This window comes from Papilio xuthus, unplaced genomic scaffold, assembly GCF_000836235.2.
Source record: "Papilio xuthus unplaced genomic scaffold, Pxut_1.1 DF828780.1, whole genome shotgun sequence".
NCBI classification, from domain to species: Eukaryota; Metazoa; Arthropoda; class Insecta; order Lepidoptera; family Papilionidae; genus Papilio; species Papilio xuthus.
Window position 1 is genome coordinate 1,978,162 of NW_013529869.1, and position 13,845 is coordinate 1,992,006.

The following is a 13,845-nucleotide window of genomic DNA, read 5'->3' on the forward strand; positions in this document are numbered from 1 at the left end:
GGTATTCTTCTTCGTATTCTTCTTGGTATTCTTCTTCGTATTCTTCTTGGTATTCTTCTTCGTATTCTTCTTGGTATTCTTCTTCTTCTTCTTCTTCTTGGTGTTCTTCTTCTTCTTCTTCTTGGTGTTCTTCTTCTTCTTCTTCTTGGTATTCTTCTTCTTCTTCTTCTTGGTATTCTTCTTCTTCTTCTTCTTGGTATTCTTCTTCGTATTCTTCTTGGTATTCTTCTTCATTTTCTTCTTCGTATTCTTCTTCATTTTCTTCTTCGTATTCTTCTTGGTATTCTTCTTCGTATTCTTCTTGGTATTCTTCTTCGTATTCTTCTTGGTATTCTTCTTCGTATTCTTCTTGGTATTCTTCTTGGTATTCTTCTTCTTCTTCTTCTTGGTATTCTTCTTGGTATTCTTCTTGGTAGTCTTCTTCGTATTCTTCTTGGTATTGTTCTTGGTATTCTTCTTCTTCTTTTTCTTCTTCTGACCCCCTGACCCCCTGATTCACGCTACAGACGACGTAGCCCTTCTAGCAATATTTTAATCGAAACAACAGGTAGTGTCTTCATCTCAACGAAAGGAGTCTAGTGGCCGCGCTGCAGTGGAAGTAGCTTAGTCCGCGGTGCCTGTGGCAACCATCAGCGCCGAGCCCGTTCCTGCCGTTGATCCTGCCGTGTCAATGCCGCCGCCGTCGCAGTTGGGCGAAGCTGTGACTGCGAGCTCGCTTCAAGGGCGCGCTTCAGGCTTCAACGACTCCGTCCTCACCGGAGCGTCCCGCGAGCGCTACGTCAGTCCAGGCCAGCGCCGCCGATCGCATCATCGATGCGATACGATCCATAAATATACCGGTGAGATCTAACCAGTCTTATTATATTTCTAATTTTGATCCGAGTGTTAGTGACATAGAGACATGGTGTGAAGAAGTAGACCGTGCTAGGTCTTCTAATAATTGGAGTGATCACGAATGTCTTTCTCGCATTGGCAATTGCTTACAAGGAGATGCTAAAACGTGGCTCAGTGAATGGGTAACGAATGACCGCAGTTGGAGTAATTTTAAAAACGAATTTAAGCCTTTATGTCTTTATAAGATTTTTTTTTATAATATTATTATATTTTAAATCTAACCTTATTTGATAAAAATATTGTAGTTTCAGTGTGAATTGTGGGATGAAGTGTATTATGATTTTGAGAGTTAGAAAGCTGATGTTTTCTTGTGAGAAGATTTCCAAGAACCATGTGGTTATTGTGTTTTTTAATACAATAGTACTATATTTTGTATTTTTTGTTGTTTTGACTATTATTCTATTTTACTACATATCAAATAAAGTATCAATGACTACACTTGATATTTTATGTACGTAAATAAATCTTATTCCATATTTACGTTAAAATGTTGCTAAATGTTTTTATATTCGTAATTAGTAAAAGTCAATGAAATGAAAGTTCGCTTTGAAATTGTATAGAAGTTCTTAATAAAATACCAGGTAATGCTTCACAAAACCGAATCAAGCCAAATTTCTATTACATATGTCTTAAACGATAGGGAATATTCTTACACTGGTTTGGAAGTTTTTTTGGGGTCGTAACTTAAGTTGAAAAAAAAGGAAGAAAACTACATAGGGTAAGTTAAGTTTGGAACAATAAAAAAAAGGAACAATAGAAAAGCGCAGGATAAGTAAACCTAGGTTTATAACATGTAATAAAATACCAAAAGCAAACTGGAAAGGTTAGGTTTGGAACATTTTTAATACCATAAAAAACATCGAAAATGCGAAAATATTTTCTATTATAATTCATGTTATTTTATAAAAATTGTGAGTGTCAGCATACCTGTGACAAAACTGAAAACATATGAAACAATTTTATTATCTCACTGAAATAAATTAAGACCCCGAAAAAAAATCTTCATAGTAATATATTCATCTTCAGCAATCTTCATAGCAATAATACTCATGGTGATCATTTCCTAAAGTTTAAAATTGATTTTACGAAAACTTGTACCAAATAAAATTATTATTCAAATGTTAAAAGACTTTGTTTATTGTTGTGTTTGGGTCGGACTTTAAAATGGGACTGTGACTCACTTTCCAATGACAAATTTTACATATTCAGGTACGATCTCCGCTATATAGTAATGCGTTCTTCGAATTTCATGATAACATCCATCCGACATTCTTACTGTAATTACAAATCGCATACAACTGCATAGAAATTCAAAGATATTTGTGAAGTCAACCAACCCTCACTGGCTCTGTGTTGTTGAATAAATCTAGTCGCATTCTTGAGGGTAGGCTCCGAGCTCCTCAGTGGAATATAGTGTGTCCGTGTAGTGAGCTTGATGATGACGACTTGTTTTGCTTCAATGCATATTGTCTTGTTAGCAATTTTCTAAATATTTTACCAACAGATAGGAGCTAATCTCTTTCCAGTGCTATTCTATTTCTCCCGACGAGAGTGGCACTACTACTCCAGTTCTATCAGAAAATATGATCTATCAAATAAACAAACTGGAACAAATAAGCATTTATTATAGTTGGGGTATTTTGTTGGTGAACTAAACAATAATGGTATTATTACGAAAGCAATGAGCATTATGTTACGTTGTTAAAATATGTTCGCTTTAGTCAGAAGATTAAATTAAAGTTGCAATTAACGAAATTGTTTTATTTTTCCAAATTGTTTTCCCTCAAATAATACTTTCAAACGTCAAAAAGGAAACTGACAGATAGATTTTTTTAGGTTGGTAGGAACGTAGACTTGTTCATAATATTGCTAGCATTGAAAATGTCAATTTTTATTCTCCGTTTGTGTATCTAATTAGTCAAGAGGACCCGTCTCTTATTTTATAGACTCTTTGTCAGTGCATTGAAGACCATAGACATAGTCAAAGATTAAAATAGAACTAAAACTAGACAGAAGCCACAGTTCCAATTGAATTCAAGCTGTCATCTGTCACTGTCATTCAAAAGTTAAAATTCATGCCACACCCGTTTGTTTTGCTTTTAACGATTTATTTAGGTTTTCAAAAGCTATAAGTTAAGCTTTAAAATGAATAAAATCTATATATATAGTTTCGGTTTTTTAATAACCTTATCATTTTTTATATTTAAAGGTTGTGCTTACGTTCTTTTGAATGTATATATTACAAAGTGAAACAAAATACGATACTAATAATCTGATTTCTGTTTCAGTGTATGGTCTTGAATGTTATGTATGTGAAAATCAGGAAGATAACAACGAAAAATGTGTTAAAACCATAAAAACTTGTGAATATGATCAAGACGTTTGTCTAACCGAAATTAAATGGGGTAGTACACCTTATTGGTCTCAAGGGGCAAAGAAGCAGTACTATGTGTCGAAACGGTGTTCTAATAGGACAGACTGCGCCACAACCAGGGAACGGTATATGCCAACATGCACACATATTTGGTATCAAGATTGGGTATGTTCAGATTGCTGTCAGGGTGACCGCTGCAACTATTACATTATAGTAAGTAAAAAATAAAATAAAATTACTGCATAATGTTGCATTATTCATTATTTAGTTTACTTTAAATACTATGCTAATGTTCTTTTTTACTTTTCAGAGTGGAAATGCAACTATCCAGCCATTTTTATGTATGGTCATAGGCAGTGTAATGCTTCTAAGACTTCTAAGTAATAAGTTTATTCTTTACACATAGTTAAAAGGTAAACAATATCTTTTGGAGAATAACTATATTCTTTTCTCCCATTATGACCATCCAATTTATGTATAAGTTTCTATTTTTTATAAGGTGACTTTAAGATATTTACACACATTCTTTTCAAAGACTTTTTTTATAACAACTTACTATTATACAAATGATTTTAATAGCTTTTAAGTAATGATATTATGTTCAAAATAAAATTTTAAGACTTAATTTTTAAAATAATGACTAATGTTTTAATTTGATATTTATGATTTAAATATAATATACATACAATAGAATAGGCTGTTATAAATTGATATTACGTAATGAAATACTTCATGTCATTATAAATCACATATACCATTTCGTGATATAATATAATAAATGAAAGAGGATAATCAAAAAACCTTGGTAAGTATTTTTAGTCCATAAAATAATGGTATCTTTATAGATATATTCTTGAAAAGCATAATTGTTACTTTTTAATTACATTATGTACAAATTATAATGTATTTTATGTGTGTTCAATTTGAATATTAATCCGTCCATTTTACATATGTTTTTGTATTATTTAAGATACAGTGACTTAAGTATGTTAATATAGTTATTTCTAAAAACTTCTATTTGTTATTTCTATACCAGTTGTCGCCCGCAACTCCGTCTATGCGGAAATAAAAAATATATATAATAGTAGCCTACTTCTGTGCCAATACCAGTGAATTGCATGCAGCTGTTGTGGGGATACCTTTTAACAAACATCCATCTATCCAACCATCTAAACATCTGCATTTATAATATTACTAAGCTAAACATTTATAACATATAATGCAAAAGTAGAAAGACTACAGTGGCCATCATTCACAAATATTTAAATTACAAGAGAACAGAGTTTACATATCGAAAACCTTCTTGAGATAACAAATTATTTGTATGTGTGTAGGAAATATTTGAATAGTCAGTTACATAGTAAAATTTTGTTTTGCCTACACACTTAGGAATTGCCTGCATCAGGTTATATACGCACTGCAGGCGTTCAAATTAGTCTCACAAAACCCTGTTAACTTGCTCCTCCCTCAAGGCATGGTAAAAAAGAGCGCGCCGTAGAAATTTGAGCCAGGAAGCTAGGAAAGTTCAAACCATTTTACATGTACATTTTAACTGTACAGTTAAAACTGAAGGTGTTTAGCGGGCATTCCACGCATTAGAAATCATTAGGAACTAAATGGCTGGGTTATTTAAAAGTATAAATAAAACTAAACTTCAAACTTTGAAGTTACTTTTATTGCTCATACAAGATATAAAAAAATAAGTTTGTGAACCCAATATCTTTTAATGCAGAATATCTATGAAGAGAGTATTTTGGTTTCAATTTCATTGATTATTACGTACATAATTTAAATAATAAAACATTTATCAAGGCACTATTTTGTAATGTCCAATCTAATGCACTTTACCTAATCTCCTCACAGACTTCTCGCATCAAACCTTATTTTAACTTTATACATAAATCAGTCGGTATCATTATCATAAACACTGGTGGATACACCATTACATTCTTTTCTTAATGGACTTTTATTCAAAATAGATTTCGTTGTTCTATAAAATTATCAAATTGGCATGTAAGGCAAAGTAATTCTTATTTATATGGCAGTTAGTTGTTACCACTAAACCTAATTATTAAAAATGTAAGATATCAAAGATTCACTAAACTATTATGTAACAGAATGAACCTAGGAAAAGTAACAAAATCTCTTTCACCTAGGCCAAAAGGTTTTTAGGAAATACAAAAAAATATAGAAACAATATTGTATGTTTTAAAACTAACAGATCTGAGTTAATCCAGACATACATAAGTGGTGGGATTTGGCATAAATGTTACATATTTAAATCATATAAATAAAAAAGATAATTCATATCTATAAATAAATATGTTGGTTTTTTGTTCTACATCTTTTTACAGATGATTCATTTTTAAAGGTAGATTGCACCATTTTTTATTTTTATATTATTTAAATACAACCAGATTTGTGCTGTTCAAATAAGTTTGCACCATATTATTCTAGATCATAAACCAGACCACAATTACGTAACAAAATAATCCATATTTCTTATTGCCCAATACACATAAAGATATTTACTATTATTTAGCAAATAAAAGCATATAAAATTGGTATGACTATGTGTATGCATTGATATGTTTTATATTATAAAAAGTTTATATTAAGTCAAAAAACTTAAGAAAACAGATTTTCTTTGTTCATCATGCTATCTATAGATAAGTTATTCAAAAGTTTTAAGTACTGTACTTGTTTTTTTATAAAACATTATTTGTGAGAATCCTACTGTGCTAATATTCTTAAATAACAAATTTGAGCATAAATTTATTGCAATGTCGTTGTGAAATATTTATTAATAATTAAATTTTGTGTCTTAACAATAATTTTAATTTTAGATACTGGTGAGTAATAATATAGAAAGCACATTAGAATTTCGATTTGTCTTTTTACCACTGGCAATACTTTTAGTGAAGCACTGTACTTTAAATACTTAATAGTATAATCAAGATTCTTCTTATATCACAATGAAATGCCACATCATAATTCATATGACTAAAAATGCAAGAATATTATTAAAATTGTAAAATAACAATTTTAATTATATTTCAAACTAACATTCTAAATAAAATAGATCCACAAAAATTATAACATAAAGGAAACAAAATTAAACTAGTTACATTATTGGTTCAATTACTAAGGGTAAAACAATTAGAAAAAACAATGGAAATATAACAACTACTTAAATTGTTAGGAAAGGAATGGATGTTTCCTAGTTCAAATTTTTATATTAGTAATTTGTATACTAACATCTTGTTGGAAATATTTTTCCCGCTTACTTCTTGTTTCCAAATATTAATAATCTTGTGAGCATGCTGGTGATGCAGGGCACTTGCTTCTGTTGGTGCATGGTCAACATATCCGGAGTATTAGATTCAAAATCAAGAGCCACTTTTTGACATACAAATGTAAGTAAAGTGAGAATATCTCTCTCTGCACCGGAATAACGCAACTCCTCACACAAAGCTTGCATGAACCATGATCCTCGTGTTGTGTTCCTCCAGGAATAGTATCCTGGTACAGTCGAAAATACTATGAGAAAATCAGCATGAATAGGAATCCGATATGAAGCACTAGAAGAGCCATCAGTCTCTGTGCGATTAGTTAGTGTTATGCCACCATCCAGCTTATCACCTTGGCATGCTTGAATAAAGAAAAGTTTAGGTTTGCCAGCAAGGGTTGGACATTTATCTGCAGTGAAATAATACCAAAGATTATCAGGCTTGTAATGTGTATCTTTAGCATACAACATGCCAAGTTCACCGTGTGTTAATACCGCAACTAGCAAGCAATCATGGTCAGAGTGATCCATTTCAGCAGTTTGGCGAATATAATGATTAATATCCTCCGATTTTAAGTTATGCAGCACGGTTACTCGAAATCCTAGATTCTTAAGAACTTTGGACAAATTGTCACTGTCTACATTAGTGCCAGTGCGTGACTTCAAGCTGTGTATATCAAAATGTTCATGGTTGAAAATAATCGCCATACCACGGTACTTATGGTTCATGTTATAATAAGGTGCATTACGATCAACAGGCATTTTTCCATACGGCCGAGCAGCAGATGAATCGTGGCTACCCCATGCGTCGCCTTGGTCGCCATCGCCATCACCGTTAGTTCTTTGTTCTACGTTGCCATTGTTTTGTGGTTCAGACTCCGACATCTTGACCAACAATTCTAAAGAATTAAATCAATATAGAAGGCTATCAATACACTGCGCAATCAGTTATAAATATTGCTAAAATATTATTTTTTTGTTTATTCAATACCAAAACTTCTTTAGAGCTTTCAACATCTACTTCGAAAACGAAAATTAACTCATCAAAGAGTGTATAAAACAACAGATCATCAATCACATGCCGCAAAAGAGTGCAAAGATTATATTATCCCTTGTTCAAATTCCAGTAACCATAACGAATAGTTATTTTGATGGCTTTGTTTAGCTTGCAAATAACTTAAATGTGAAGCATAAGCATCGTTAATTAACTCCTTAATTAATACAATGCATAAATAAACTCTGTCCACCCCACACATCGAAACATGTGGAGGGGTGGATCTATACCCACGATTTCACGATGGCAACTCTAATACGAAGAACTTTTCTTCTCTATAACCAATGACAAATGTCTATGTCTATGTCCAACAAACCAATGTCTGGCGGATGGATATTGGATAGAATTTATGAGGAAGTTTATATTGAATCGAATACCATTTAGTTAACACTGCGAACATATACATGACTTACAAAATGTCGAGCAATGTTAATAATAAATTGAGTCCCAAAATCATTTCAGTTTTCATAGTTTTGGTAAGTAAAAAAGATCAAATTGTTGGTCTCAACCGCTCTAGAAATCGGTACACGTACCTATAATTAGTTGTTGATTTTATGGTTTATTAGGAATAAGTAATTACTCTACTACTACTAACAATGTTATTTTTCAGATTTGCCACAGTTTTTATAACCCAACTGATAGTGGGGCTGTTCAGATTACTCAAAGCAATTTAGATATGGTACTAGGTGAGTTTTTTTAGTTTGCATTTTGTTTAACATTCACACTTTTGCTGCCATTAGCATTAATATTTTGTAAACTTTAAATTACAGCATCTAATGAAGTTGTTTTTATAAACTTTTACGCGGAATGGTGTAAGTTTAGCAACATGCTAATGCCGATTTTCGATGATGCGGCTGATGCGGTGACCAAAGAAGGTTATGATACAGGCAAAGTTGTTATGGGAAAGGTAGACTGCGATAGAGAAGGCCCTGTAGCAACAAGATTTCACATTACAAAGTATCCTACACTAAAACTCTTTCGCAATGGTCTTCCATCCAAGAAGGAATACAGAGGTATGTTTTCTCAATCATATTTGTAAAAATAATTGGAACTGAAAGACTATTAACCTGAATAAAATGCAAAAAAAAAATCTTTCATGGATTAAAAAGCAATTAAATTAATGACATGTATTTAATTAACTTGTGTGGTTGGTTGTATTATTTAAAATTCCATCAAATCCATAAAATGTTAAGTTTTTAATATCCTTAGCTTGTATTTCATGGTCATAATACCAGTTTTATAATTCTTATCAAACTTCAGCAAGTTATGTATAATTACTCAACAAAAGCTTTGTTTATTTCATGAATTATTTAGGATTAATTAGAGGAAATTATAGACAATGTATTAAAACATCATAGAATGAAAGTTTAGAAAGGGAAAAAAGTAATCAGTTAAACATCTATATGTGTAAACAAATGAAGTTTGTTCTGTATGTTCAAACAGAAACAATGTCATTGTTTCTGTGTGTCTTGACATTGACTTTGCATCTGTCCTTGCTTATAACCTTATCACATGTATAATGTAAAAAAACCATTTATAAATGAAATAGATATAGATAATAATGAGAATTGAATGTTAAAATACTTTCTGGTAGTCATAAAAGGCTCATGAAACTTGTTATTTAAAAGATACTTTATATGCATTTTAAAGTGATATGTTTTTTTTAGGTTTCTGTTAAAATGTTTAAAACATTTGCCAACCATTTTTGCCTCTTTTGGGCAATCATTTTAAAATTCAAAATGTGTATATAAACTTTTAATGCTACATCAATAAAAGTAAATCAACTAATTAAATTAATATAAATGTAATATGACAATGAAAATGGTGTAAAAAATTTATACCTTTAATTTCAGGTCAACGCTCAGTTGAAGCATTTACGGAGTTTATTAAGAAACAGCTAACGGATCCCATTATTACTTTTGGCTCTTTGAAAGAGCTTCATGATTTGAGTGAAGAAAAGAGGCATATAATTGCATACATGGACAGAAGGGACCAGCCTGAATATGATGTGATCCGTAGGGTTGCTGCTAATCTTAAAGATGAGTGTGTCTTCCATGCTGGTTTTGGTGATGCTTCACAGCAAATGCATCCACCAGGTACATAAAACATTTAACATATAAAGCAAAAAAGTTTGTTTTAATATAACAACCAACGAAGTAAAAAATAAATAGTTGTAGTATAACCTAGAAATTATAAAGAACTGATCAATATGATTTTTTTACTTTACTTGTTCATCTGTGGGCCTAAATCACAAAAAAAAGGTATTCATGTAGATAATTATTTTATTTCTCTTTGTCATCAGGTCAACCAATTGTTGTATTTAGAGCTGATCGTAAAACTTCAACTGAACCTGATGAGACTTACCATGGTTCGTTGACCAGTTTTGATGACTTATACAATTGGGTGCAAGAAAAGTGCATACCATTAGTCCGTGAAATCACATTTGAGAATGCTGAGGAGCTTACAGAAGATGGATTGCCATTCCTAATACTGTTCCACCATCCCAGTGATGCGGAAAGTGTGAAGAAATATAAGGAAATCATCAGTAGAGAGTTAATGTCTGAAAAACGTAAGTATTTTTTGGTTAAATATATCCTTAATATATAGATAAAATGATTACCAAATAACTAGATATGTATTGCAATGAAATAATTATTAAAATTTTAATGCATCAAATTGTTTATCCAAGAAAGTAGTAATGTTCTTAGTGAAAATAAAAAGAAAAATATAGCAAATTTGCATATCGTAATTTGACGGCAACGGTGTTTGTTTGTTTGTGAAATATTTCTTATCTATGTTTTTGTCAATTATGTTATCTTGCAGTTTTGTCAGTCTTATCGCTTTGTTTATATATCTTCTTTGCCTAATATTATTTGATTAGATTGTGTGTGAAATTTTAACAACTGAATATGAATGTTGGGGATTTATCTCATTTTGGTAATACCCAGTTTCTGAAAGTAATTTTTAAAATACAATTAACAATTTGTTAAGCTACATGTTAACTTTTACAATTTACTATAGCTGTGGCCCGCGACTCTGTCCGCGCGGAATTAAAACAAAACTTAATAAGTAGTCCAAGTGTTACTCCAGACTATGTCCTACATCTGTATCAAAACTTTATCAAAATCTCTTAAGCCGTTCTGGAGATACCTTGTAACAAACACCCATCCATCCATCCATCCATCCATCCATCCATAAATCTTAACTCTCGCAATTATAACATTAGTAGGATAAATTAGCATTTTGTAAAATGTGTTGTTAAACCTACCTGTTTTTATTTCCAGAAAATGTAAACTTCCTCACCGCTGATGGTGTAAGGTTTGAGCATCCATTACACCACTTGGGTAAATCTGTGTCGGACCTGCCACTGATAGCTATCGACTCCTTCCGCCACATGTACTTGTTCCCTAACTACAGTGATATGGAGAAGCCCGGCAAACTGAAGCAATTCCTCCAGGATCTCTACTCTGGAAAACTTCACAGGTCAGTTAATAACAATAACATTAAAAAGTAAACAATTTTTTTTAAATATGTGGCAAAAGTAAATCCAATTATTTGGTGTTAATGATGAATTCTTTTGAAATAAGAATGTGCTACTCATTGAGCTTGATTTGTTAAATATAATTAGGAAAGTACAGATTTTAATAAAAATATATTTACTCATCTATGAACCAGGTAACAAAGAAGTATTATTTTGGACAATAACTGTTATACTGTTCTATACTTTGGGGGCTGTTAGTTCATACGAAGAAATAACCTTAAAAGTGGCCTACAATATTAATTTTGTTTAAAATTATTATTATTGTTGTCGCAGTTGCCTCGTAACATCTGTTTTATGCTAAGAATCAATTTGATACGCTATGAATAGGCAATCAATGGTTTACATGCAAAGTATATGACTATGGAATACTGGCATAATGTAATAAAAATATATATTTTAAAACTTAAGGGGACATTAATAAAGTTATGTGTCAAGTTTGTCAAGTCCAGTGTAACCGACTCTTTAGAGACAATCAGTGGCACATGTCCATGGAAAATCTTACTAATATTATAAATGCGAATATTTGCATGTATGGATGGATGGATATTTGTTATTTGGTACCCCCAGAACAGGTAAATAGATCCTGCTGAAATGTCATATATGTAGAATATTGTCTGGAAGAACACATAGGCTACTTGAAAAGTTTTTTTTATTATGTGCTGGAGTTGCAGTTAATAGCTGTATATACCATATGTAAATTTATTTTCCAGAGAGTTCCACTATGGTCCGGAGACTCCTGAAGTGGTGAGCACAGATATGAAAGTGACCACTCCACCAGAATCCACCTTTAAGAAATTAGCTCCGTCCAAAAACAGATACACATTGCTCAGAGACGAGTTATAAGGCTGTATCAGTCTAGGTTTTGAAATTTAGAATAAGTCAAAGCCAACTAAAGGAGCGCTTTAGTAAAAATATCTCATCTCAATTTCTTTTTTTTCTTTATACCCTTCGATTTGCCTTATATTTGATATGAAATTTGAAATAAGCTTGTGGACATAAATCTTTACTAGCCTATGGATTTTAATGCATTTATTATTTTTGTAACGTAGTTTTGACTTATTTGTGACAGAAATTAGAAAGTTATCGTTTTGAAGATTTAAGCAGTTTATTTATTTTGCAAATTTCGATTATATATTAGTTATGTACAGATGAAATGTTATGTGTATGAAGTAGAAATCAAGATATGCTAGTAATTCAAAAACCTAACTGAGAGGTTGATATTTTATTACAGTGTCATGTATTAAATATAAACAAATAAATGTAAAAGTAATTTAAGTGTTTGATATTAATGGATTGTAATTTTTTTTCCCTATTTTTAGGGTATTTTCAATAATATTTATGGCTTATTCTGATATGTGATTATAGCTGAGATATAATGGAGTAAGTTTTATATAAAAATTCGCTTTTTTTTTTAAAACATTTAGTACACAACCACACTTTCATCAGAATCTGTGCATTGGTTATGGTATAGGAGAAACATTCAATTTTTTTTTAAATTTAGGTCTTTATCAATCAAATTAAAAATATATGAATATCATTCTTACCTTATTATAAAAGTTCGAGTTTTTTTTTTGAGCCTTAATTATGCTTTTTTTCTTGTTTTTTTTTGCAATTACTTTTTTTTTATTAATATGCCGTATTGTAAACAAATTACCAACAAAACAGACTAATCTAGTTTTGTACAGTAAAAAATATTAGCAGATTTATTTTGAAACGTATAAAAATTATCACGTCAAAGTTAAATGCAAATTTCTAGTGGGCTAAGAACATAAGGGTGAGCCAATATTATTTGGCACAGATTATATAGTTTTTTCTTTAAAAAAGTATGAATACAATGTTTTTTTTTCTTATCCGTATTTTTATGTAGATAATATCCATAATATACATGAGACGTGACGTCACACCGCAATGGTTGTTTAGGGTGCAAAAACATAACATAGCCATCAGTGGGAGACGCATTTCTCGTGGGTCGTATGTTATTTCGCACGTGTATTATTTGTAAATCAAATCTCAAACCAAAATCAAATCTAAATCATACAAATTCGTTATCTATTTTGATTAATTGGTTTATCATGTTAACATTTTCCACTGTGTTTTTATTTAGATTATAGGATTTATTTAGTTTTTTTTTTTCAAAATTTCATTTATACTGTTATAAAGAGGAAAGATTGGATTGAGTGTCTGTTTACACTGATCAGGCTCTGATACTTCTACACCGATAGGAAAAATTCTGTCACCGTAGATATTTTTCAATTCCTTGCACACGAAGTTTTTTTTTTATATCATAAGGTGGCAAACGAGCGAGCGGCCACCTGAAATCGCTGAAATAGCGAAGGGACCGTTGCCCATAGACATACTCAATTGCATATGCGTTACCTACCTTTAATCGACGGAGGAAAGGATGCACAGAAAAAAAAATATTTTCCCCTTCCATGCCTCCTCTCATCCGGAAAGTCCACTTCCACTTCCCATCCTTTGAGAAAAAGGGTGGGAAGGAAAAGAGGACTAAATTAGGCCTCCGGGACGCACACTCATCAGACGAAACACGGAATTGCTTCCTCTTCACGCCTGTCTTCTGTGTGGTCGTGGTATTTCACCGGGCGAGCCGAGCCAATTCGTGCGAAGATGTTAAAGCGGGCTCTACCACTGTTAAAAAAGTCGAAGTGAAGTCGTTAGCATCTGCTAATTTTAAA

General features: G+C 31.6%; 2 protein-coding genes and 1 long non-coding RNA gene across 3 annotated transcripts; 2 read left to right on the forward strand and 1 right to left on the reverse strand.

Moving 5' to 3' along the window:
* The first annotated feature begins 2,963 nt into the window (after positions 1–2,963).
* On the forward strand, positions 2,964–3,869 carry LOC106128395 (uncharacterized). The gene is made up of 3 exons (XR_001228444.1): positions 2,964–3,103; positions 3,183–3,481; positions 3,579–3,869. It is a non-coding gene; the product is annotated as an uncharacterized LOC106128395 (long non-coding RNA).
* Positions 3,870–6,047: 2,178 nt separating this feature from the next.
* On the reverse strand, positions 6,048–7,598 carry Caspase1 (caspase-1). The gene has a single exon (XM_013326762.1). It carries the CDS (start codon positions 7,440–7,442, stop codon positions 6,552–6,554), a length of 891 nt encoding a protein of 296 aa, XP_013182216.1. The 5' UTR covers positions 7,443–7,598; the 3' UTR covers positions 6,048–6,551.
* A 312-nt stretch (positions 7,599–7,910) lies between these two features.
* On the forward strand, positions 7,911–12,075 carry ERp44 (Endoplasmic reticulum protein 44). Its single transcript, XM_013326761.1, has 7 exons — positions 7,911–8,087; positions 8,222–8,297; positions 8,382–8,624; positions 9,465–9,707; positions 9,914–10,180; positions 10,896–11,094; positions 11,863–12,075. Exons 1-7 carry the CDS (start codon positions 8,016–8,018, stop codon positions 11,993–11,995), a joined length of 1,233 nt encoding a protein of 410 aa, XP_013182215.1. The 5' UTR covers positions 7,911–8,015; the 3' UTR covers positions 11,996–12,075.
* Positions 12,076–13,845: the final 1,770 nt, after the last annotated feature.